Consider the following 25,866-nt stretch of genomic DNA (forward strand, 5'->3'; position numbering starts at 1 on the left):
GGGCGGGGGCATCGCGGGCGCGCCCTCCCCGGCCGCGGCCCTGCGCGCCATGTGTCCTCGGCGGGGCGCGCCGCTCCCGGCCCGGCCGCGGCTCCTTTAACCCGGGAAGGGGAGCGGGGCGGAGGGGCGGCGGGGCGGCTCCGCGGAGGGCTCTTTCTTTCTTCTTTTTTTGAATGAACCGTGTGACGTACGTACAGGAAACCGGTCGGTTAGAGAGAATGAAGTAAGAGGCCAGCCCGCCCCCCCCCCCGCCCCGCGCCCGCCCCCTTCCTCCCCGCCCCCTCCCCCGCCCGCCGCGCTCCCGCCCGCCGCTCTCGGTTTCCCCGCCGAGCCGCCGCCGCCGCCGCCAGCGAAGGTGCCGGGCGCCGGGCCCTCCCCGCCGGCGCGGCCGTCATCGCCCAGAGCGGGTGCGCGGCGGGAGCGCGGAGGGGGCGGCCGCCGCCAGCGCCGCCGCCGCGCAGGAGCAGGAGGAGGAGAAAGGGTGCGCAGCCCGGAGGCGGGGTGCGCCGGTGGGGTGCAGCGGAAGAGGGGGTCCAGGGGGGAGAACTTCGTAGCAGTCATCCTTTTTAGGAAAAGAGGGAAAAAATAAAACCCTCCCCCACCGCCGCCTTCTCCCCACCCCGCCGCCGCACCACACACAGCGCGGGCTTCTCGCGCTCGGCACCGGCGGGCCGGGCGCGTCCTGCCTTCATTTATCAAGCAGCTTTTCGGAAAATGCATTTGCTGGTCGGAGTTTAATCCGAAGAGGATTCCTGCCCCCGTGCCCGGCTCGTCCACCGGCCCCCCGTCCCTGTCCGTCTCCCGTGGAGGCGTGAAGCGGTCCCGCGGATAGAGATCCATGTCTGTGCCCGCGCGTGTGTGTGCGTGTGTAAATTGCCGAGAGGGGGAAAATCACAGGACTTCTGCCAGTACCGGACTGAAAATTGTAATTCATCTGCCGCCGCCGCTGCCTTTTTTTTCTCGTGCTCTTGAGCTCTCCGGTCGGGATTCCTGCGGATTGACATTTCTGTGAAGGAGAAGTCTGGGAATCAAACTGGAAATTCTCCTCATTTGTACCCACCGCACCCCACCCCCGACTCCTGATTCATTTGGAAGTTTCAGAGCAGCTATAACTGCAGAGTTCTGGAGATCGATGGAATCTTTGCCTTATGCATTTGTTTTGTTGTCACAAAAAAGGAAACTTGACAGAGGATCATGCTGTCCTTAAAAAATACAAGTAAGTTCTTTGCACAGGAAATGGGTTTAATGTAACTTTCAATGGAAAACCTTTGAGATTTTAACTTTAAGTGCGTTCGAGTGAGTTGAATTTCCAGGCAGTTTAATACATTCTTTTCAGCCGTGTAACTTGCAGTATATGCCCGGCTTCCACCCAGTGTTTAAAAGGAAAGTGCACCTGATTTTGACTTAGGTTTGTTTTGTTTTGTTTTGTTTTAACCTTTCAGAATCACAGAGGAAGTAGACTGATATTAACAATAATTAATAATAATGTGCCTCATGCAATAAAGATCCGAAAGGAATTTAAGTAAAAATTTCCTGCATCTCATGCCAAGAGGGAAACACCAGAATCAAGTGTTCCGCGTGACTGAAGACACCCCCTCATCCAAGAATGCGAAGCACATCCAACAAAATAGCTGGATTATAACTATTCTTTCTTTCGGGGCCGTGGGGCGGGAGCAGGGGCGAGAGGTGCTGTTGGTCCCCGGCTGCTTTTCCTCGGGGGCAGGATGGCGCACGCTGGGAGAACAGGGTATGATAACCGGGAGATAGTCATGAAGTACATCCACTATAAGCTGTCGCAGAGGGGCTACGAGTGGGATGCCGGGGACGCGGGCGCCGCGCCCCCGGGGGCCGCCCCCGCGCCGGGCATCTTCTCCTCCCAGCCCGGGCGCACCCCTGCGCCCGCCAGGACCTCCCCGCCGCCGCCCCCGGTCGCCCCCGCCGCCGCCGCCGCCGCGGGCCCTGCGCTCAGCCCCGTGCCACCTGTGGTCCACCTGACCCTGCGCCAGGCCGGCGATGACTTCTCCCGTCGCTACCGCCGCGACTTCGCGGAGATGTCCAGCCAGCTGCACCTGACACCCTTTACCGCAAGGGGACGCTTTGCCACGGTGGTGGAGGAGCTCTTCAGGGATGGAGTGAACTGGGGGAGGATTGTGGCCTTCTTTGAGTTCGGTGGGGTCATGTGTGTGGAGAGCGTCAACCGAGAGATGTCGCCCCTGGTGGACAACATCGCCCTGTGGATGACTGAGTACCTGAACCGGCACCTGCACACCTGGATCCAAGACAACGGAGGCTGGGTAGGTGCATGTCCGCTTGAATGTGGGCTGGACGTTACCGATCTGAGGCTGAGAATCCATGGTTGAGTGTGGGTGGGCTTTTGGGCCAAGGGCAGGCAGGCTGATGAGCCAGTGAAATAAAGTCAGATTGCCCGCCCCCGCCCTGCCCGGTAAAGAGCTCTCTCCCTGCCAACCCTACTCTTGATGATCCCTTCTGGCCAAAAGTGGTTTTTCCTCGCTTGCCATCCGTTGAGGTTTAAAGACCCAGCATTTGCTATCCGGTGGGAGCTCGGGGTAAATGGTATGCCTTCAGGGTTTCTCAAACCGGGGGCCCAAGTATCCCCCGCCCCCCCCCCCCCCCCCCCCCCCCGACTACTCATGAACTAGACGTCAGGTTGGGTTGGCAGTCCGCATCCTGGCCAAGTTCCCCTGGGGGTTTGTGATTTGTACTAAAATTGGAGAACCACCCAATTAGAAGAACAGACCTCACCAGAGGACTAAGGGCATGCCTTTTCTGACTCACTTGGTAAAATCTGCCCAAAGAGGAAATCTGACGTAGCCCCCTTCCCTGGAAAACTTAGCTGTGTTTGTAAGGAGGTAAGCTGGCTTTCCAAAAGTCCGGGAACTTCATCCCGCGGCGTGTGTGCGGTCATTCCCAGTGGGCACGGCTGAGTGTCTTCAAGAACACTGGGCTAAGGAAACCTTATCTCATCGGTGACACGATTTGTCCTGGCCACATGCTTTGTGTTCTGTTTCCATAACCGGTGTACGATTTTAAAGTTTACTGTAATTGTAGTATCTTTTACTTTTCCCCGGCTAGAGTCCGCATCCTTTGGTGGTCTCCTCTCCTGAAAAAACTTGTGTCTACGATATCCATATAAAGTGTAGAAGATTTGTGTGTGTGATTCTCTGGGGGAGGGGTCCAGATCCTAAGACTGAAGAATTGTCGTTGAGATCTACATCTTCTATCTAAAATTACGAATTTAGGAAAAAAGCAAAAGGAGTGATTCTTGTCTAAAAATTGTTTTGGGCTTTTTGTTTTAACTTGAAGGACGATTTATGAGAAAGGATGCCACTCAGTGCTTCCTTGTATGTAGTCTCTAGGGAGAATTAGTGATATTATTTTATAGGACCTAACAGGAGCACAAAACCTAGAAATGACTGCAAGTGGATTCAGTTTCTTTTATTTATTTATTTATTTTTGGGACAGAGAGAGACAGAGCATGAACGGCTCTGGGGGAGGGGCAGAGAGAGAGGGAGACACAGAATCAGAAACAGGCTCCAGGCTCCGAGCCATCAGCCCAGAGCCTGACGCGGGGCTCGAACTCACGGACCACGAGATCGTGACCTGGCCGAAGTCGGACGCTTAACCGACTGCGCCACCCAGGCGCCCCTAGTGGATTCAGTTTCAAGGAGCACATTACATATTTTACTACAGTTTACAAGTGTGCTAACATTAAGGCCAAGAAAAAAGAGAAAAAGCCAAGAAAAGTCGATGGCTGACATGAAAATCTGATCCTACTTGGTCAAAGTCGACCAGGTATTGGTGCCACTGTTGAGTGTTTAAAAGTAAAATATCCCCCATTTAAATCTCTAAAATGTAAAATGCTCCTCATGAGTTGTTTTGTTGAGATCCCATGTTGTCAGATCTTTAGTAATTGTGGAAGAATTCACTAAAGGGCCAAAGAATATTTTCTTAAATGTTTGGTTGAGTAGGTGGTTTTATTTTTAACCACCGTCACCAAAAAGGTACAGAGTTCCAGACTCCAAAAGGATGGTTTTAAGACCAAAGTAAAACTGATTTGACAATTCTACTCTTCTGTATTTTTAAGAAAAAATATTTCAAAAATTTCTTTCTGGCTGAAAGGAACCCAAGGTGGCAACTGTCATCTATTAAGTAATTTAATAAACAGAGAGAAAACAGAGCCATAGACATATGTTTATGATAGAGATTAAGACATGACCTGGTCTTTGTTTTGTTGCATTGTAGTATATTAACATCTCATACAACTGAGTTTTCATTTTAAGTGAGGGCTCACTTTTAACTCCTTTCAAAATAGAGTTTTCCTGGGAGAGCCTATCTTTGTGGTCAACAGGTATCTGAGGTTGATAAACGTAGAGACTATATTTTATGATGCCAAACCACAATGACATACCGTAGAAAGTGATAAAAAATACTTTGACAAAACCTCTTCTAGTACAAATAAATCATCTAGAGGCACAAATAGGTGTTGATAAAATGCGTCGTTTTCAGGACAACATGTAGATGGATGGCTCTTTAGGAAAACAAGGGAATTTGGCAAAAAAAAAAAGGGTATATGTCAGGCAATGTAATCATAAATGGACACTTTGGAATAAAAGTGCTAGCATTTGAGAGTTATAAATGATTTACGTATCCTTTCGTATTAAAATACTCTGAATACCAATGGTCAAGTTTCAGAAGAGAGCTAGTACATTCTTCTGACCTTTGACAATGACTTGTGTGGTTTCTAGGCCTCAGTAGATCAGATCCTCTATTGCACATGTAATCATGGGGGCTTGAGATCTGAAGTCCCTTTTTCTCTTTGCTGCTCTTGACGCCAAATCAGTCTTCTGAGATTAAGGGAAACTGTGTGTGTTTCATGTTCCATAACTTGGAGAAAGCAGCGTCTTGGAATGATAGGCGTCTGAGAGATAGTCCCAGAAGCCTACAAATCAAATAAAGACTAAAGAAGAAATTGAGTTAGAGTGGAGTGTGGTTTTATTCCTAAGTCCGAATAAGGCACCGTGTGGCAGCAGGACAGAGGGAGCACAAGACAGTATCGGTTCTGGGAAATGTCTGAGGCTCTGCTACTCCAGGTGTGGTTCAAGACCGACAGCAGGAGCATCACCTGGGAGACCGTCAGACATGCAGAATCTCCATTCTCACCCCACAGCTAATGAGTCTGAATTGGTGGGTTCACGTGAGATAGATAGAGGCTTTCGGGTGCTCGTGAAAATGAGAGACGTTGACCATTACCTACCATTGGTTCCTGGGGACATCTTTTGGGAAAAATGAAAATCTGGGGTGGATCCTACAGCGTCCGATTCCAGTGGCCTCACAGGTTTCTAGTATTGCCTAGAATGCTGAGTATTTCCCAGATGTCCACTAGTGTGATCTGATCCTTGGAAGAAATAAGTTGGAATGAAAGAGAGGAGATAATTTACCGTAAGCTCAGTCTTCTCAAGAATGTTTTTCATGGTAGCTGTGCCGTTTGTATTGGCATTATTGGTCTCAATGAAGTGACATCGCTTTTCTATTCCAATCAAAGGCAGGCGATTTAGCTCTTTTGATAGCTTCATTAGTTATTATTTTACCCCCTCGTATAACATAGTTTGAGTTCTATAGGTGCATTGAGTGGCCCTCATATTGCTTCAAGGGGAGGGGGCTCTTACAGTCAAAGCGTTGAGATACAGGAAAGTTGATGGATGGTGAGTGAAACTGATATCTCCCTCCAGGCTGAGAAATGAGACAACATTTAGCTTCATGTCCCAGAAGAGAGTGAGGTGTGGGCTCCTAAAAGAAAGAGGGGGCTTAACAGGAGATTAGCTTCATTCTGTTGATGAGATGGTGGTGGTGTGACTTTTTCTTTTTTCTTTTTTTTTGTCTTTTGGTCTATGTGGTTTAGGACGACAGGAACTTCTCCACATCCAGTAGAGGTTAGCTTCCTTTTTATTAGTTGGTCAGCAGACAGTTTCTGCCTTCTGTGTGCAGTCCAAATCTACCAAAACATTTGATTAATTGGAAAGCAATACTGTGCTCATGCCAGTGTGCAAAATACGTGAAAAAGCATCATCGATCTAGCGGCTGAGTATCAGCTGCTTATGGCCAAGTTGGCAGCAGAATGATAGGGATTAAAAATAGTCTGAAGATGATCCAGCCTTAAATAATATTTTTAATGATGAACTTTCCTTGGGAAAGTGTGTTTCTGCCTGCGAAGAATCACATGCTTCCCGGCAATAATTTACTTTGTAGAAAAAACTACATTATCGCCCCTCGAGTTTGCAAGTCACGTGCTGTTGAGTGATTATGTTTCGGGACCTTTGTAAAATTTTATGGTTCACTTAGTTCCCTTTTCTGTTTTAGGGCTTTTGTTGCTATTTAATGTCTGTTAAAAAAACGTGGCTTTCTTTTGTGAATCTTGTTACTTTTCGCTGTGCTTTCTAGTGAGAACTGATTGATCTTTTAGCAATCCTTGATGGAGCTGATACATTTCAGATTGAGCCACACAGCACATCAGGTAACAGAAAGCCACAATTTTTTTTTTTTTTAAAGCAAACTCTTAAAGTCTTGCCTTACCTCTACTTCCAGTCCTAGTCAGCTTTTTGGAGGAAGGATAAAGTCACTCGTAAGGCAGGTGTGTGGGTGCTGTGTGTATTAACTAGCAGTCGCTCCCAATCAGTTCACCCCACACCCATTTCTGAGGTCACTCATCAGGTTTTAGCAATAGCTGATCAAGGCAGTATCTTAGCACAAGTGCATTTGTGCTGGAAAAACAACACTGTCTTTGTAGTGTACAAGTAGAAAGGCTTTCCCCCCAGAGATATATTGTATTTGAAGTTCAAAGGTTCCGTTAAACCTTTTTAAGGTAATCTAATATCACCTTATTCAGGTATAGCCATAACCTCGAAAGCTGGTCACCCTTTCCCCCAGCTACATACAGGAGACCACTCAGTGAATTTACTTCACTCCGAAGCTTTTCTTTCATTCTCCTTGGTTTGATTCAAACAATATTAGCATTTGACATCTAAACAGGATTAACACTGAAAATCATCCAAGGACTAAGACAATTGTTGGACAGACATGATTGCAAGGCTTTATGTGCCTGGCCCTGGGTTGGGTTGAGGACACAGGAAAGAGAGCTTTACCTCTGCCCTGGATGACCTCACAGGCTCGTGTTGCAGGTGTCTAAGTAAACTCATAGATACTCGCAGCCTTATAAACACGATCCCGGATTCTAGGACTTAGAGAGAAAAAGGAAAAAACAAACCAACATATATTATTCTGCATACACTTCAGTCATTGTCTAAAAAAGTTACTTCTAACCATATGGCTGTTCATGTGTACATTAGGATTTAAATAGGAGGAGAAATGTAGATAATTTAAAAAATACAACACAAACACTTAAGAATACTGAAAGGCGGGGGGGGGTTCCCTTGTTAAATGTTTACCCATTAAGCACTCTTAGTACACATTAAGAAGACTTAATAAACACCTGTCTTCAGTTTTTAAAGTATTTCCTTAATTCTTTGTATGTAAAAGACAATCAAGTCTTTGATTAGGATGATTAGAATAATTTAACTTGAAGAACTGTCTTTTTCTTAAATCATCCTTGTATGCAGAAAAATACAGGTTGATTTTGAACAGAACAGGGGCTCTTCCTTGGGGAGAGATTTTTTTTTAATAGGATTTATTGTTAAGTTAGCTAACATACCGTGTATACAGTGTGCTCTTGGCTTTGGGAGTAGATTCCTGTGATTCATCACTTACATACAACACCCAGTGCTCATCCCAACAAGTGCCCTCCTCAGTACCCATCCCCCATTTCCCCTGTCCCCCACCCTGCCATCAACCCTCAGTTTGTTCTCTGTATTTAAGAGTCTCTTATGGTTTGCCTCCCTCTCTGTTTGAAACTATTTTTTCCCCTTCTCTTCCCCCATGGTCTTCTGTTAACTTGGGGAGAGATTTTTTTTTTCTTAAAAGCTTTTGTTTTCTTTTGTTTTAGGTTATGGTACTGTTTCATTTACTGAGTGGCATCTCTTCCAAAACTGTTTATAGAAATTTCTAGTCCACGGTAGCATTTGTGTTCCTGAAGGGCAGGCGTCGTACTGTCTACCTGCTGACACTCGTGGTCCTCCTTCTTTACAGGAGACAGTCAAACTTTGGAAATTATGACAAAGCCTTTTTTCATTTTAGAAAGTATTTCTGTAGGCTACAGCTTGGTCTGATATACGCTCAACTCTATGGTGCTGACATTTCTCTGCTTTTTACTTTAACCCAGCTGTCCTTCAGTGAGAATGATGATTGAATGATTGTTTCTATCTCTCCAAAACCATTTGGGCTTTCTCGTGGGGACCCTACCCCCACCTGCCCATCATTCCACCACCAGGAGGCCCAGGTGTAGCTCTCTCTTCCCTCCCTACACAGTCGGCGTCGAATTCACCTGAAGAAAAGAGCATCATGCCTCAAGTACCAGCAAGAGGGAGTGCAAAAGGGCCCTTCAGGGCTAGAAAATCACCTCTCCTCCAGTCTTGCTGTAGCAGGACGAGGCAGAATTCTGTCAGCAGATCCGATGCTTTCCCTCCAGAGATCATGAATTCCAACCACGTGCGGGGGGGAAAGATAGCATCTGCTGGCGGAACTCTTACTTGCTCTGATCTCTGCAGTGTGAGATTAGAAGGCTTATCCTCCAGCCATAGATAAGTTTGACTAACGAAAACAGCTAAAGTAATGTATTCGAGACTTCTTCCCCAACCGCCCTCTCGAACCTGTTAGAAAGGGAATCTCCCTGCCATGCTGGGGGTGACCCTTTGTAGCAACGTACGAAGCACCGCTTGGGTGATTTTCTTGGGCGATTGACCGGATTCGCTGAGCCATTTCTCTGCGGAATGTGGACCTCTCTTACACATGACACATAGAACATGCACTTCGCTGGGAAACCGTTGGGAAAATTTGTGTTCTCGTTCTGTTCCCTGTTTTGCCTTCCGAATTTCAGGGATAAAGCCATATTCCATTTTTAGTTAATAATCAGCTCATTGGCTCTCTGGGGCTTTGGCATAATGAGTCAGAAGCTTATGACTGACCCCACTCTCCTCTTTACTCTGCCTCCTGAAAACAACCCGAGGACCCACTGTGTCAAGTGAAGCTTTAATATTTCAAAGGAGATTTTCCATTGAGACTAATACAGCTTTCTTGTGACACTTCCAATTACTATCTCTCTGTTTTTAACTGTCTCTTCTTAAGCTGTGGAAACATCGAGAGCCTGCGACTTTTAATGCTCAGAGGACCAAACAAGGGATCAGTGTCATAGGCCGTTTCTTTTTGACTTTTCCCATCACCTCGTAGCTGAGAATGAAGATTTCTCTGCCTGTACGACACCACGAAGGTTATATCTGTGGAGTCACTCTAGAATTGAATTGCGGCCAAATGTTCCATTCAGGTGCATTCGAATTTTCCAGGCGAATGTGGGACAAATACTTAGTACTCTTAATTCACTGCCTAGTTGCTCTATATATTACCTTCTTACGATTAGAATAGGAATAAAATTAACTGCAAATTATAGCCTCAGCTTTGGAGATTGATTTTTTATCCTTTAAGGAAAGAAGAAAGGTCAGTCCATAAATGATGCCAGTTGGCACTTCTGAGTCTAAAGTTTCAGGACTCCCTCCTAGTCATTTCCGTTGTGAATTCCTGCCAGTATCTCTTTCTCTCCCTCCCTCCCTCCCTCCCTCCCTCCCTCCCTCCTTCCCTCCCTCTCTCTCTCTTTCTTTCGTTTTAGGACTGAAAACTTTTGGAGGTGGCTTTGAGTTTTTTTCATAACAAAATGATAAGGAAAGTGAGGCAGGGCCACTTACTAAATATTAAAGTGACAGTGCGAGAAGAAAATGGCGTGAGGAAGTCTTCTCAAGGAAAGTGAGCAATTGTTTACAAAGCTGAACTCACAAAGGGCAGAGAGAGAAATGGAAAGCGTTATGAAGATCTTGTGATTTTGTGTATCAGGCACCTTAATACTCGCCTCCTAGGTGCGAGGTTCTATGCCAGGTGTTCTAGCTGAGTAAAAAAATGTGTCAGATCAACTTTGTCTTCAAGGAACTTACCAACCGGTAGTGGGACTAAAGAGATGTAAATTGCTATAATCTTTGCCACTGTTTAGTGGGCAGAGAGCTCTGGTCCAGCTTGAAGGGGAAATGGAAGACGTTCATGAAGGAGGTAGTAGGTAGGAGATCTGGAGGGAGGGCATGTTAGATAACTGGACTCGAGACGTCAAAGCAGACAGGAATGTGTGAGGCGTAATTGGGGAATAGTGGGAATAGTAAAGAGTCTGGCTTGGTTGGGGCGTAGAGATCGCTCATGCGATATGACTGGGCCCCAAGCTGAGAGGGTTGCATTTAACTTGGTAGAAAGTTACATCGAAACGGTTATGGAAAGGATATCGAAACGGTTCTGAGGCAAGGCGGGATGTGTGGGCTTGTGGGAGATTACTGGACACTGGGAGACCAGATAGGAGGTTTGAACCATGGTGGCGGAGTGGGGAATGGAAAAGATGGGGGGCAGATATGGGGGAAAGGCCTGACAACAGATTGAAGAAGCCAAGGACTCTGGTCTGAAACCCAGCTGTTTCAAAAAATGATATTGTCCTCAAGAGAGAGAGGACAGTTGCTGTTTGGTGGGATAAAGGGGATGAAGTTAATTTTGGACATTTTGAGTTTCCAACATGGGCGTCCAACCCACGTGGAAATGCCCAACAGCAGTTGGCCTTAACGATCTGGAGCTCAAGAAAGAATCTGGGGCAAGAATACAATATGCCTTTCCCCCCACACCATGTAGATTTCCCATTTCCTTCCTTCATTTCCAAAAGTGGTCCTAACTGCCCATGCTGAATGCATACCGCTTTTCTCCAGAAGTCCTCCATAGACCTCTGTGGATTGGATGAAGGTGGTTAACTTGGGAGTTATGCTGTTCAAAGCTTGGCTTCCCACTCCCAGTTTGCCTCCTGAAAAAGCGATTCAACTGGAGTCAAATTCGTGTTGTTCCAGTATCTTAATAATGACCACCATTTGTGGAGGTCTTCTAAAATCAAAGTGTTCTCCTCCACTTCCTCACTTAATGAAATATTTCTCTTATTATATTTATCCTCTACCCAGCAGAGTAGGTACCAGGCACACACAGTAATTGTGTATTGAATGAATGAATGAATGAATGAATGAATAAAAGATTATGTGAGAGGGACTTTGATCATCTAACTCATCCTAACCAACTAATGTTCTCCTACTCCCCTTGCTGTAGAGTGTGTGTGTGTGTGTGTGTGTGTGTGTTCCAAATGTCCCATTTCAGAGACCTGTTAATACCTAATAGAAATGAAAAAAGAAAAACACCCATTAAGTGTTTTGATTTCATCCATGCCTCATCATGGAATTGAAAAAGGATGTCATTCATACCTGAAGAGAGGTTTAGATTTTGCTTTATATTAGATGTTCAACTTTCATAAAAGTCCCTAATGCTCATTCTAGACACTAGGCCATTGGTTGTCCCATTGTGTCTGTTTGTACAAAGAATGCACACAGTCTGTATAGATGTGCTTAGCTGCTCTCCGTCCCATGGCTCAAATCTCAAGCCCAGTGGAAGTCTTGATGCCTGATATGATTCATGACCTTATCATTAAAGAAATCAGGGCTTGTCCAGGGTTCTCACAGTGGGAACAAGGTGGTTTTTCCCTTCCGATTAGTGGTGTAGCTCAAATATAAAAGAATTACAGCTTAAAAGTCATCGGGGTAAATGGTCCCCTAGTTCTCCCGCAAACACAAGCAGCCGATCGAGGGTGGAAGTCAGTAGGGTTCAGTGATCCCAGAGGTGGGACCACCTAAGATTTTATTTCTCCGTACGCTGACCTGGGAGGAGACCACCGCGGGGGGGGGGGGGGGGGGGTGTCCTGGAGAGAACCGCCCGGAGCTTTGGGCTGAATCCTCGGTACTGCCTGAAGCAAGAATCACAGCCCGTCTGTGGTCTTAAGAACTGGTGGAATTTGTATTTTAAGACGCCTCATCCCTTGGCATGAAGCAAACTCAAAATGTTATTGCCCATCATTTGTCATCTGTTTGAGAACGATCGTGTGATTTGTTTACTTGTAATGAAGCTTGACCATACTTCTCCAGGGGCTTTTTAAAAAGAGGGATGTGTCAGCTTGCAGATTTGTCCCCATGAATGAAACCACAAGCAAATTCTCTTCTCTCTCCCACCCTCCCTCTCATTTCTTCAGTGACCATCTGTGCGTTATGTTGCCATTGCCAGACCCTCTTCAAGTGGCTTATCTGTGAGTGAATTCAGAAACTTCAAATTATAAAGGACACCCAGATAATTGGCCTGTTCTCCAAAGTATCCGTCCCCTGTGTTGCTGCCAGATTCCTTCTTAATGAATACATCCAGTGACAGTGGGATTCTCGAGCCGGTCCGTATCCGTGAGAAAATGAGCTTCCCTGCTTTGTAACAGCTTGTGGCTCCAGGGGGAAAAAAAAATGGCAGCCATTGCACAAAGTTTCCTTTGAATGTAGTTTTCTTTCCCATAAATGATACTTTGAGAATACACTTAAGGGGTTATTAGTTTTCTATTTCGTGCTTGGCCTGTGTGTGAGAATAACACAAGCTGTCGCTGCAAATCAGTAGCTAAACACGCTTTGTCTGGTTAATGTGAGCATTTAATATTTGGCTCAATTAAAAATTAACTGATGAAAGCGCATGTCAAATGGAAATTGAAAATACCTTTGTAAGGAATATTGAAAGGGCATGACCAATGGGGAAATTCGTGGTTTTAAAATGTGGAGACTTTGGGGGCGCCTGGGTGGCTCAGTCGGTTAAGCATCTGACTTCAGCTCAGGTCGTGATCTCGCGGTTCGTGGGGTCGAGCCCCGCGTCGGGCTCTGTGCTGACCGCTCAGGGCCTGGAGCCTGCTTCGGATTCTGTGTCTCCCTCTCTCTCTGTCCCTTCCCCTTTTTGTTCTCTCTCTCTTTTCTCTCAGAAACGGGTAGATGAACATTGTTTTGAAAAAATGTGGAGACTTTGGGGAAATTTAATGAGTTGAGACGCTAGACTCTTCCTTCAGGCCTCTCTACCTGTTGGGCTCGGCCTGATACTGAAGGATGTCCTCCGTTTTGTTATGAAGGACCCAGCTGAGCCTCTGTGTTTTCTAGGGAATAACTGTGCCGTTTTGTTTTGTTTTGTGCTGGATCATACGATGAAAGCAGACAGAATAGGAGATCGGTTATTCATTAGTCCCACGCATTTTTGTTTTTTTTTTAATTGAGCACATGCTGTAGGCTAGGCCCTGGGGATGTGGGCGGTGGGCACCAGATAGACCCGGCTCACAGTCTGCGGGGTGGAGATCATTACACAGCGACTGCAGTGGAGCCTGGGTAGAGCGAGGAGAGAAGAAAGGCAACCACAGGAGGGGCATGTACTGGAGTCAGGGGAGTCTTCCCAGGAAAGGGGGCTGAAGCCTGAAGGATGAGTGAGACGTAACCTAGACACGTGGGCAGGAGGAGCCACGTGTGGCCAGCAGACAGAAGGTGTAGAACAAAGGCCAGAGGCCTGAGAGCTGGTCAGCTGCGGGAACCGAGGAGTCCAGCCTGGCTGGAGAGAGGAGAGCAAGTGGACAGATCAGAAAGGTGACACGGGAGATGTGCCACCGTGGAGGGGTTTATTCTAGAAAGAGCCTGCCGTTAATGAGACTGGGGAGAGATTAGGGACAGGGAGGAGGCTAGCTCAGTAATTGGGCAAGAGACCGTGTGCCTGACCTAGAGGAGCAGTAGTGGCGACAGCAAGAAATTGAGAACGCTGAGCAATGGTCAGGACTCGAATGGAGAGATTTTTGGGAAGATGTAGTGATGGACAACGCTTCAGAACCTGGCTCATTTCTTCTTCAGGGACAGTGCTCTTTTTCCATAATCATTTCAAAAAGAGTACGGTCCTTTTTATAGTCATTATATATATATATATATATATATATACACACACACATATAAATATATGTATACATATATACATAAGAATACATCTATATATGGTCTATGAAAAGGACCATACATATATGTATTTTTTTTTTCTTATTTCCCATTCTTTTAAATTAACACTGCCTGGTTGAAAATGTCATTTTGTTAGAATTCACGCGGTAATCATTAACAACCAACAGGCGTGTGCTTGAGGAAGGAATTCAGTCACACAAGGCAGTTCTCATAGAAATTTCTTCCACGTGAAAACATTGCAACAGTGGGACCTCACCCGGACAGAGGATGTTTGAAAGTTTCAAAGGAGCTCCGTGTCTGGTGGCCCCCGTGGTCTTTTTGACAACCCCAGGCATGGCAGATACCATACTCCCTCTTCTCTTCTGCCTGGCTCTTCCCACACCCTGTTTGTCCCGTGTTTATTCCCGTGCGAAGAGAGAACTGCCGGGCAGAGCTGCTCGACAGCCAGCAAGCGCAGGGGAACTGGTATTTATCCCCAGACTCGGAGCCCAGCGAAGCTTCCTCGACCCCAGGCTGCTTCTCAGGGTCCGTTTTCGCACGGACACCAGAGTCCTCCACAGAAACGTAACCAAGTATATCCAGTTTTGGTGAATTGTATCCTCTACTGCTTTTCATCTCAAAAACCATCAGGATAACTCACATGTGGTCTTTTAGGGTATTTTCTCTCCTTCGATTTAGCTTTTGAAGGGTGTTTCATGTTGATGGCAGGGAGGGGGGGTGGGCATCGAACCTCTTGCCATGTGATGCCCGCACGTTTGCTCAAGACCCCACGGCTGTGCTTGTGAGCTGGGCGGGCTTGAGCGTGTAACCCCTCTAGGGAGACGGTAGCATGAGGGACGGGAGAGTTCTCTAAACTCCGCGAGGGTTCTGGAAGGCAGCAGGGCAGGTGGGATTATAGGTGCTCATTTTGACTGGCGTCTCAGTAGCAATCCACGTTGTTATTTACTTTTAAAAGTTTCTCTTCGGGTAAGCAACAGAAACTTGAGGACCCGGGTGCTTCTTGAATTTAAAAAATGGTGGAGGCTTCATCCGTAGGATTCCCATAGTGTCTAAAGGGCATGTGGCTGTGTTCGTTCAACCTCATTTATTCAACACCCATGTCGAAGAGCACGGAGGCTGTCACAGAAAGCGTGGCAGTCCAGAACCGTCTCTCATACCTCTCGTGGACCCAACATGGTGGGGAAGTTAGAATAGTAAATCAGCAAATGATTAACAGTATAAGGACTACAATGTAACAGAAATGGGACAAAATGATACAGCGGTGTCTATGGGGCTTACTGACCCTTGCAAGCTCTTCTGAGGGTCGTCTGGTCATATTGCACATTGCACAGAGGAGAGCAAATGGCTCTTGTTTTCAAAGCTTAACAGCTGAAAACATAATGCCCTACCTTACAATTAATGTGTATATTAGTATAATACAGCCTGTATGTCAGTTTAAGACGGGTTACCATACACAATATAGAACTAAAGATGACTTCCATTTTTGGCTGAAATGTTTAGACCATTTTTCCCCCTTACCCCTTCTGATCTTTTCATTTTCCCCATTTCTTTTTAGTATCACCTTGGCCAATGACCCCAGTCACTGAAAGTCAGGAGGAAGCATGGAATTTAGTGAACCCCAACATGTGCCAGACTTACTGCTTCTATGAATAGGAGATGATCTAACCCTCACAACCTCTTCTCAGGGTAGGAAGTAGAATTACAGATTGAGGAATCAAAGGTTCTGTTTAATCAAGGAATTTTGCCTGTTAAGAGACAAAACCAGATTCTTTTTTAGGCACTCCAAGTGGTAATGGATGTCCTCTAAAACTTAAAGAATTTTTTTTAAATGTAAAACAGAGCCCTATTAAAAAGTAACAATTTGATGCATGTGACTTTTTCGTTTCTTTTGTGTTTCCTTGGGAAGCCAATTAGTCATCTTTATTTTAGTAACTAGGAGGTGAAATCTTCCATAAAGGGGACTTTTAAAACTTCTTTCATAGCTGGAAAAAAAAAAGAGAGAGAGAGAGAGAGAAACATTTTGTTTCTGTCTCTCTGCTCTTTGGCTCCAACAGTCTGTGTAAATAGCCTTTGAAAAACAAGTAGTAATCGCTGTTTCGTAGGAAGACCAGACACCTGATTCAGAAGCTGTCCCAGGGGTCTGCATGTGTTTGTTGGAATGACAGATCCATAGTGCTTTCCTGGTTCCAGAGAAATGACCTCACTGTCCAATTGTAACCTGCCTGATGCCGTAATCAAAAGGTGGGGAAAGTCTGCGGTTTTACCTCCAGTGTGATCCTCAGCCCTTCGCTGTCTTATTTTAGGCATGACCTTAGTGTTTTTTTCCAGGGTCCAGAGGTGAAATGACATGTTACTCAAGCTTACAAGATGATGATGTATCTTTTTTTATGTATATATTTAGCTGTAAATTTTATTCTACTCCTAAACAAATCCACTTTCAGCAACCACGGTGTATCAGGGGAGAGTTATTTCCATCCCTTGGTTTAATTTGGATACATTTGACCTAGAACAGCACAGTGTTTCCACAATAACATTTGAACAGGATGCCGCTGTGCTGGTTTGCAGGGCTCAGGGAGTGTCAGCATGGGCCAGGAAACTACTTTCTTAAAAGAAACTTAAACACTAAGTTCTGACAAGATAGGAAACTCTTACTAGGCTCCTTAGTAAACCTATCTCTCTTTTTTTTCTTGCCTTTTCATTAATTTACATATCTCTTGGTGTTATTAAACAGTAAGATTGAATATTTAACGTAAGTTCATGTGCCAAATAAGTAAGTCTGATTCAGAAGGAAAAAAAAAACTGTCTTAAGGGGTTTGTTTACGAAAGCATATGTAAATAAAAAACTAGGGGCGCCTGGGTGCCTCAGTCGGTTGAGCGTCCGGCTTCGGCTCAGGTCATGATCTCACGGTTTGTGAGTTCGAGCCCCGCGTCGGGCTCTGTGCTGACAGCTCAGAGCCTGGAGCCTGTTTCGGATTCTGTGTCTCGCCCTCTCTCTGCCCCTCCCCTGCTCATTCTCTGTCGTGTTCTCTCAAGAATAAATAAATAAAAATTAAAAAACTAAATTAAACATTTTTCCCAGGCACAACATGTTACAATTTTTAGAGTAGAATTTCTTGGTATTTCATAAGGAAGCACAGAAAGGAAGGGAAATTATCATTCAGGCAGAGGGACAATAGTAACCTGTCATTAATTGAGACAGAGTTCAAAACCAGGCTTCCGAAACCCTGGGGTCTGTGTCAGTAGAACTGAACAAGCCACGGGCTCTTTCCTCTGTCTTCTGTGGACTAGACTGCTTTAAAAATGTGGGTCCAGGGGCTCCTTGGTGGCTCAGTCGGTTAGATGTTGGACTTCAGCTCAGGTCACGATCTCGTGGTTTGTGAGTTCGAGCCCCGTGTCGGATTCTGTGCTGACAGCTCAGAGCCTGGAGCCTGCTTCCGATTCTGTGCCTCCCTCTCTCTCTGTCCCTTCCCCACTCACACTCTGTGTGTGTCTCTCTCAAAAATACATAAATATTAAAAAAAATTTTTTTAAGTAAGAAATAAAAATGTGCTTCCAACAGAATCTAAAATGTTTAATTTATAAGCTATAACCCAACACTATAATATTTAAAAGCCTGCTTAATGTATCTTTACAAATCCTTAAAATCCCAATGACTTGAGATAATTAGATTCTTTGTTCTTTAATGGCTTTCTATGTGACCTCCTAGCGGTAGGGCCTGATCTCAGGACAAGGGAGGAGTAAATTTGGATTCCGTGCCCAGGACGGGCTCCCTAGTTTCCGGGGTGAAGAGAAGAAAACTCTGCCCTTTCTCTGCCTCCGTTTTCTACCCGGGATTATTTGTGATGTCTACGTGGAAATGTAGAGCATTCGTTTGTCCCCAGGATCGTGATTGGTGAATGAAAGGCCTTTATGACTGCAAAGTCCATTAACACCCTGTTTAGCAATTAGGATGATTCTAAACACAACTAAGAACTAGGAAGGAATTTTAGCCCCTGCTATGCAGAAGGGTAACACAAAGGTTACACGCCAAAGGTCACACCCATTATTCATAAGAGCTTGGCCATCATTCTTAACAGATTTGTGTGTGTGTGTGTGTGTGTGTGTGTGTGTGTAGAAAAAGAGAGAGACAAATGTACATAACCTAAAGGGTACCATTGTAACCATTCCTTTAAGCGTAGTTAGTGGCATCCAGCACATTCGCAGGGTGGTACAACCCTCCCCACAGTCTATCTCCAGAACCATCTATCTCCCAAACTGAAACTCTGTATCCATTAAGCACAAAGCCCCCGTTCCCTCCCCTCACTCCCTCACCGCAGCCCCTGCTAACTACTAGCCTGCTGTCTCTAGAATGTGACTACTCTAGGTACCGGGTATGAGGGAATCACGCTGTATTTGTCCTTCTGCCCCTGGAACCTCTTGCTTAACGTCATGTTTTCAAGGTCCATCCATGCTGGAGCGGGTGTCACAATCTCATTCCTAATTTTTAAGGCTAAATAATTTCCCGCTCCCATCTTCCTTTAAATACACGTCCTCACAAGATGGGTTCTCATTTTGTTTCCAGCCAATAGAAATGGCACCTGCGGCCGGTTAGTACTGAGTGGTCATCGGAGCCTGCAAGTTATTAGAGCAGTTATTCCAAGAGTCTGACGGTCAGGGAGAAGATAACCGTGCTGTGAAACCCGGCTCAGGAACCACAGACACAGCCTCGGTGTGGGGCAGGCGGTCGTGAAGATCTCAGCAGCCCTTGAAGTTATCTCTGGGCTGTGGCACAGGCTGACTTATTCCTAATGATGCTGCTGGGTCATCAAGACAGGGTCCCTTTCCATAGGGAGAGGCGAAGAGTTCAGGGGAAGCGGGTGGGTGGTCTCTATCTGAAATGACTCCATTCCAAATGGTTAAAATTTTTGAAAAGTGTAGGCTTCAGTCAGCTGAAAAATCCACCTCTGTGAAATGACTCATTCTAGAACGTGGTGAAAGAGAGGGGGCACGGCAGGGGTGGTGTGACAAAGATTACACACGCTGAGCGCCCTCAAAGGGCATGTGCTTCTCTGCGTGCCCCTTGTCTCCCACCTCGCTTTTTAGAGCGGAGAATCGAGAGGAGCTTGACCTAAGTTGATACGGGGATTGGTAGTTCTGGGGGAGTTTCTGCTGTCCGGCTGTGTCTAAATGATCCTCGCTCTGCCTGAGTGAAATTGTCTGCATATTAAGCGTCGCTGGCCACCCCGCTGCGGGACACGGAGGGGCTCGTGAGCGGAGCCTTCCAGCAACGCCTGAACCCTGAGCATCTGCCTGGTGATTTCAGTTTGGAGCCTCTGGCCCGTGACATGTGGTCATCTGTTCATTCACCATTCTCAGTGCCTTCGAAGTTTCTCCATGCCGTCTCTGGCCTCATGGAGGGCAGTCTCCCCTGGGGCATCTGACGCGCGAACAGAAAGATCTCCTCCCCTTGCGTTTTTCCTGAGAGAGTCAGGGAGGGCTTCCCGGAGGAGGTGCCATTTGGCCTGAATCTGGAAGGATAATTGAGAGCCTGCCTTGTGGGGAATGGGAAAGGGCACTGCGTGCAAATAAACAGAGTGATGAGAAGGGTCTAACGAGCTCGGGGATGGTACAGAAGTGAGCATGACCAGAATAGACGGGTTGTGGGGGTAGAAGGCAAGGAGAGGAGGCTGGAGGTATAGCTGAGGCCGATTCACTAGGGCCTGAGTGTCCCCTGCACCCCGCGAGCAGTTTAGACTTCATCTCTCATGCAGTGGAGAGCCAGTGAAGGTTTCTAGCAGGATCATGAGTTGTGATGGTGGTGGAGGGGGCAGGAGGGAGGCCAGGTGGGAAGATGGGGCAGGTGTCCATCTTGCGATGGGGCCGAGCGCCTGCCCCTTCTTCCCCTTGGGATAGGACAACCGTGAAAGACATTTCAAAGGTAGAATCTGAGAATATGGATACAATTTGACCACCACGGAATACTCCGGGCTTAACGCAGGGAAAGCACATAGTAGGTGCCCAGTAAACATTGGCCGAACTGAACGAATGGACAGCTGGCCGTGTGATATCGCAGGCAGCGCTGGCTGCGTTAGGGGGACAGCCCAGCCATATCATGATGAAGCGCCCATTTGTGGGGTGTCTACTCCGTGCCAGATACTTTCTAAATCCTATCTGCACGAACGCGTTTCTTTCTTAGGACAGTCCAGAGAGGTCGGTGCGGTTTTATCCCTGGAGATGAGGACACAGGGGCTTGGAGAGGCGACTAACTCGGCCACTTCTGGGGTTGAGCTGGGATTTGAACTCAGGCAGCCGCAGAGCACTCTGTGCCCTTAATCACAGCACTGTGGCCTCTCCTCTTCTGGAGTTTCCTGGAAGCTGCTTGTGTCAAGGCCCCAGGAGTGATGAGTGGGCAAACGTAAGCAGCGGCAGGATGTAGAGAAGCCTGTTTAGGAAACCATTTATCTCACGTAGACATACCATCTGAGATGACCTTAGTAGAAATAACAATGCAATAATAACAGCACCACAGTCTTCCCTGGCATAAGAAACCAGCTTTGTAATGAAAATGGAATTTCTCTGGGAAATAGTCCTAGAAAGAGATAGGCGGCTGAGAAAAAATAAAATGTAAACGCGTATCCAATTGCTTGCTGTGCGATTCCCCCTGGCACGTTCGCCCTCTCTGTTGTGCCCTTTACTTCGCTCACTTGCTGCCTGAAGATCTGTGGCCCCCCGCCCCTCGCGCCTGTCCCCCCCCCCCCCCGGTGCCCCACCCTTCCCCTCCCTCCCCGACCCAAAGGAAGAGAAAGGAGACCGTGCACCCAAAGGCAGTCACTCCCCACCTTGAGTTTACCCTCAACGTGCCTGGTGGAAAGGGGAAGGGGTCCTCTAGGGTAAACCCTGCTTTGGGGATGCAAGTCTGTGGCTTTCTGGAATGAAGGGTGGTGAGTTTGGTTTCCCAGGGGGCCCACGGGCAGGAATCTGAGCTCGAGGGCGCTCAGGTGTGCGCGCCGTCATGGATCGTTACAACCCCAACTGAAGCTGAGTTTTTCGTGCCGTAGGTCAGAGTCCCATAAAATAAACTCTTGTCATAACAAAGGATGCAGCGGCCAGATTACATCTCAGAGTTCCTTCACTCGTTTACCCCCCCCCCCCCCAGGACACCGACTTTCATGGCAGTGTGGGGAAGGGATTCTATTTTAATGCTGATCCTAATGGGGGGTCTGTCTCCCTTTACCACCCTTGTAAATGGTGATCAACAGTGATGGCCACAGCAGCGTGGAGAAAGAGCGTGGCCTGGAAGCCCAGCCAAGCTCTCTCGACTCCAGTTTTACGCAGATTTGCGGAACAGAATGCAAATGATTTCACAGTAATACGGGACCCAGGGGTAAGTGCTCCTCTGTTTTCAGCCGTCTCCCTGAGCTTCTGGCAGCAGCCACTGTGGAGGAATGGACAGGTCTGCAATGACGCAGGTAAAAAGGTGGCTGGGAAGGAACGGCCCCCACCGTCAGCAGAGACCTCGCCTGGGATTCCACCAGGAGCGGTCTCTTTCCCTTGAGCGTCCTGCAAGCCAGGACTTCTGGGTTTCAAGAACAGGAGAAGATCAACACAGACTAATGCTTTTGGGAGTCCTTTATTCCTCCTCTCATCCCAAAGATGTTCCGTGGTCACAGTAGACATCTAGACGCTTCTGTATCTCACAGATATTGACTGGGCGTTTACTTGCTACGAGGCAGTGTGTTAGGCATCGAAAAAAGACTCGTGTGCAACCGTGAAAGCGTGAAACCGTAAGGTTGTGTCTAAAATCTCCTTCGCTGTCCAGTGTGGCAGCCACTGGGCGTGTGACATGTGGCTAGTGTGATGGAGCGTTAAAATACACACCAGATGGAAACCAATTCGACAGTAAATTTCATTAAAAAAATAATAATAATATAAATAAATAAATAAATAAATAAATAAAATACACATCAGATGGAAACCAACTCGACAGTAAATTTCATTAAAAAAATAATAATAATATAAATAAATAAATAAATAAATAAAATACACATCAGATGGAAACCAACTCGACAGTAAATTTCATTAAAAAAATAATAATATAAATAGATAAATAAATAAATAAAATACACATCAGATGGAAACCAACTCGACAGTAAATTTCATTAAAAAAATAATAATAATATAAATAAATAAATAAATAAATAAATAAAATACACATCAGATGGAAACCAACTCGACAGTAAATTTCATTAAAAAAATAATAATATAAATAAATAAATAAATAAATAAAATACACACCAGATGGAAACCAACTCGACAGTAAATTTCATTAAAAAAATAATAATATAAATAAATAAATAAATAAAATACACATCAGATGGAAACCAACTCGACAGTAAATTTCATTAAAAAAATAATAATATAAATAAATAAATAAATAAATAAAATACACACCAGATGGAAACCAACTCGACAGTAAATTTCATTAAAAAAATAATAATATAAATAAATAAATAAATAAATAAATAAATAAAATACACACCAGATGGAAACCAACTCGACAGTAAATTTCATTTAAAAAAATAATAATAACATAAAAATAAATAAGTAAAATAAAATACACACCAGATTTTAAAGACGTAAAAAGATGAGCACAAAAAGACTTTATTAGTCATTTTCATGTTAATTGCATGTTGAAATAATATTTTGGATACATTGGTTTCAATAAAACTACATTAAATGTGACCACTAGAAAATTTAAAATTACGTATGTGGCTCATATTGTATTTCTATCGGACAGCACTGGTCCAGACTGCTAACCATTTATTACACAGTGTGGTCACCTTTTGACTCCCATCTTTGGTTACTGTTACACAGGAGGGTAAAGGGAGCTTTCTGTTTTGCACAGATGGGGTGTAGTTTAGACAGTTCTGTGGCACTCTGTGCGACTTTTACCAAGTGCATCCACATCCGTGGTCTTGCTGAGCCCACTCCTGGTCCACTCAGGGAGGGTCTGGCTATACTTTTATCGGTGAGTATGTGACAGTATGAGAGGGGGCTGGCCTACCTGCCTTGCGTTAGAATTAAGAGTACAACATCAGACTTTCAGCTTCTAGTCCAATGCCTGTGAGAGATAAACTAGAAATTACCCGTGGAAACATTTACTGGTGTTTCTGTACCAAAGATAATGGAACAGGGTCCTATTTAGAAGTAAATATGCCTGTGTTTGTGTACATGAGTATACACGAGCATGTCCCGTGACGAATAGGACACATTAATCAAAGGTCGTAGCCAATGTTCGATGGAAAGGTTTGACTCATGTTGAATTTTTGGAGCCATGAGGTCGAGGTTAGGGGAGGGATCGTACATGTTGTCACAACAAGGGGATTTTTTTTTTTTTTTTTTCCATTGGAAGTCCGCATGGTCATGTCAAATTCCTGGCAGCACGTAGCAAGGCCTGCGGCTCTCACCTGTCCAAAAGGTCCGAGACCGAGTTGGGTCACCCATGGGATGGGAGGACCGAGCGGGTACCCCGCTCCAAAGAGGCATGGGATCAGATGCCAGGAGGCACGTCTGAGTTATTTGAACCCCAGCATGTCTAACACCAGATGGCTGGGGGTTTCTCTCACACCAACAACCAATTCTCTGCGTCTCTGGACATCAGCTAGGTGTCCTACAACTTAATTCAATTTTGACACTGACTACCTAGAGTTAGCGTCAGATTCCACGGAGCGCCCCCACTTTAGACACCACATGAATGTCTGGGGCACCCGCACTTCTGACCGGCTGGTTACCAATCAGAGGTTTTCACTATCCCTTCACTATCCCTCACGTTTGATAATTCATTAGAACGGTTCCTATGACTCAGGGACACACTTACTCTGACTGGTTTGTTATAAAGGATACACCTCAGGAACAACCACGGGGAAGACACGCATAGGGCAAGGGATGGGGAAGGGCTGTGGGGCTTCATGCCCTCTCTGGCTGTTCATCAACCTAGAAGCTCTCAGAACCCCATAGTCAAGGGGTTTTAATGAAGGTTCCATTACGCAGGCACGAGTGATCAGATCATTGGCCCTTGGTGATTGACTCAGTCTCCACAGAAGGTTGGGGGTGGGGCTGAAAGTTCCATCCCCCTGTAATCAAGCCTTGGACTTTCTGGTGGCAGGCTTCCCGCCATCCTGAGTAGATCCAAGGCCCCCCAGCCACTAGACATCTAATTAGCTTACAAAAGACACTCATCACTGGAGATTCCAAGGGTCTTAGACGCTCTTGTGTCCGGAACTGGGGACTAAGGCCCAGCATCATAACAAAAGATATTGCTGTCACCCCGGTCATTCAGGAAATTCCAAGAGTTTTAGGAGCTCTGTGATAGGAACAGGAGGTGAAGACCAAATACATACTTCTTGTTATAGCACAATATCGGACACTCAGTACAGACAAAGACTGAGGGGAGGTACACTTCTAGGAAAGAAGCCATCAAGGGCAGGAATAGGTGGCCGATATGGCGGGTGAGATTATCACGGTACTGAGGGCCGGGAGGTGGGGTGGAGGGCAAGGGCCTTGGGTTAAATCCTGGCCCTCCCAGAAACCTGCTGTTGGGGAGTGTCACATACTTCTCTGAGCTTCTTTAATCCAACGAGAGGGTTGGATGAAAGGATCTCGCACTAAAATTTTGTGATTCTATGAGTTTTGAGGGCCAGAGAATCAACTAAAATAGTATTCACATGCATTCAGTGATAGCTTAGGGGGTTGGTTTTATGGCTGTTCTTTTGTCTAATATACTTGGGGGCCCTGCGATCCATGGTAAATACCATCACTGGCTTGCACTCTTCATATGGCCCTGAATGAGACAGGGGTTGGGTCAAGGACCACCTTGTAGCTGTAGCCAATAAACAGGTGTTGCACTAGCATATCTAAAAGCATTTGTACTCATTTGTCTTCCTTGGCTCTCTTTATCCCTATCTTTTCTGTGAATTACCATTATTTCTTCTGATATCTTGTAAGTCTGCTGCTGTGTGGGTAGGAACTCTCCCCACATCGATCACAGGCTTTAGTAAATCACTGCTTGTTCTCTGTCTCCAGCTAATCTTGCTGCCTCGTACCTCGTATGCATTAAAAAGCTCCCGGGCTCTCCGTGAAGACGTAAGAATTTCACCCTCTTTTCTTTTTAAAGACTAGATTTTAATTGCTTTCAGGAGGGATGGGGAGACAAAAGGCCTTGGATCTGGAGGTAGCTTTGTATTTTGTAGAGACTCACTCCAGGAGCACATTCCCCCACTGAGGGCACAGCCACCTTTTCTGCTTCATTATACTTTGCTGAGCGCTGAGAAGTCTGGCATCGTTTCTGGTGGAATGAAAAGATTGGCAGAGCGGCCCTAGACAGAAGCGCCACAAAACACTGTGGCAGAAGGTTTGGTCTACATACCAAGGCAGCCAGAGTATTAATTGCATTCTGTGATCACGTTAAAAAAAAAAAAAAGGCGCTGAATTATTCTCTTCATGTTTTAAGAATGACAGGCTTTTGCTCTGCCAGCTCTAAGCGTAGTGAGATCACATGGCAAGGAGATGCTAGATTTGGAGAAAAAAAAAAGCGTAGAAGTGAAGGTCTCTGGTAGGCAGCTAGTTCTTAAAAAAGATCTGAAGATGAATCGTTTCATGATCGGTAGCTGTAGAAGATGGGGAGCGGGGCGAGGGAGTGTTTCCGCGCGTTCACACGATCTCTTCTAGGTTCCCGTGCGGAGATCTTGCTTTAACTTTTGAAATGGGAAAATACACAAATAGAATAAATCTTGAAATGTGACTTTTGAAGATGCCTGCTGTAGTTCGTCTTTATTTTTGTGTGTGGATTAGCGGAGACGTG

At 45.9% G+C, this 25,866-nt stretch overlaps 1 protein-coding gene across 2 annotated transcripts in view; it reads left to right on the forward strand.

Annotated features, from left to right (window-relative positions):
- The first annotated feature begins 315 nt into the window (after window positions 1–315).
- The window catches only part of BCL2 (BCL2 apoptosis regulator), a 180,223-nt gene continuing 154,672 nt past the window's right edge, over window positions 316–25,866 (forward strand). Inside the window, exons 1-2 of one of the 2 annotated variants that reach the window (XM_058691880.1) lie at window positions 316–1,216; window positions 1,443–2,294. In XM_058691880.1, coding sequence (XP_058547863.1) covers window positions 1,725–2,294 — 570 coding nt within the window. In that variant the 5' untranslated portion in view covers window positions 316–1,216; window positions 1,443–1,724. Of the gene's footprint in view, window positions 2,295–25,866 lie in introns of both variants that reach the window. The other variant, XM_058691879.1, reaches the window with a different exon arrangement.

The sequence above is a fragment of the Neofelis nebulosa genome, chromosome 11 (genome assembly GCF_028018385.1).
Source record: "Neofelis nebulosa isolate mNeoNeb1 chromosome 11, mNeoNeb1.pri, whole genome shotgun sequence".
Classification (NCBI taxonomy): domain Eukaryota; kingdom Metazoa; phylum Chordata; class Mammalia; order Carnivora; family Felidae; genus Neofelis; species Neofelis nebulosa.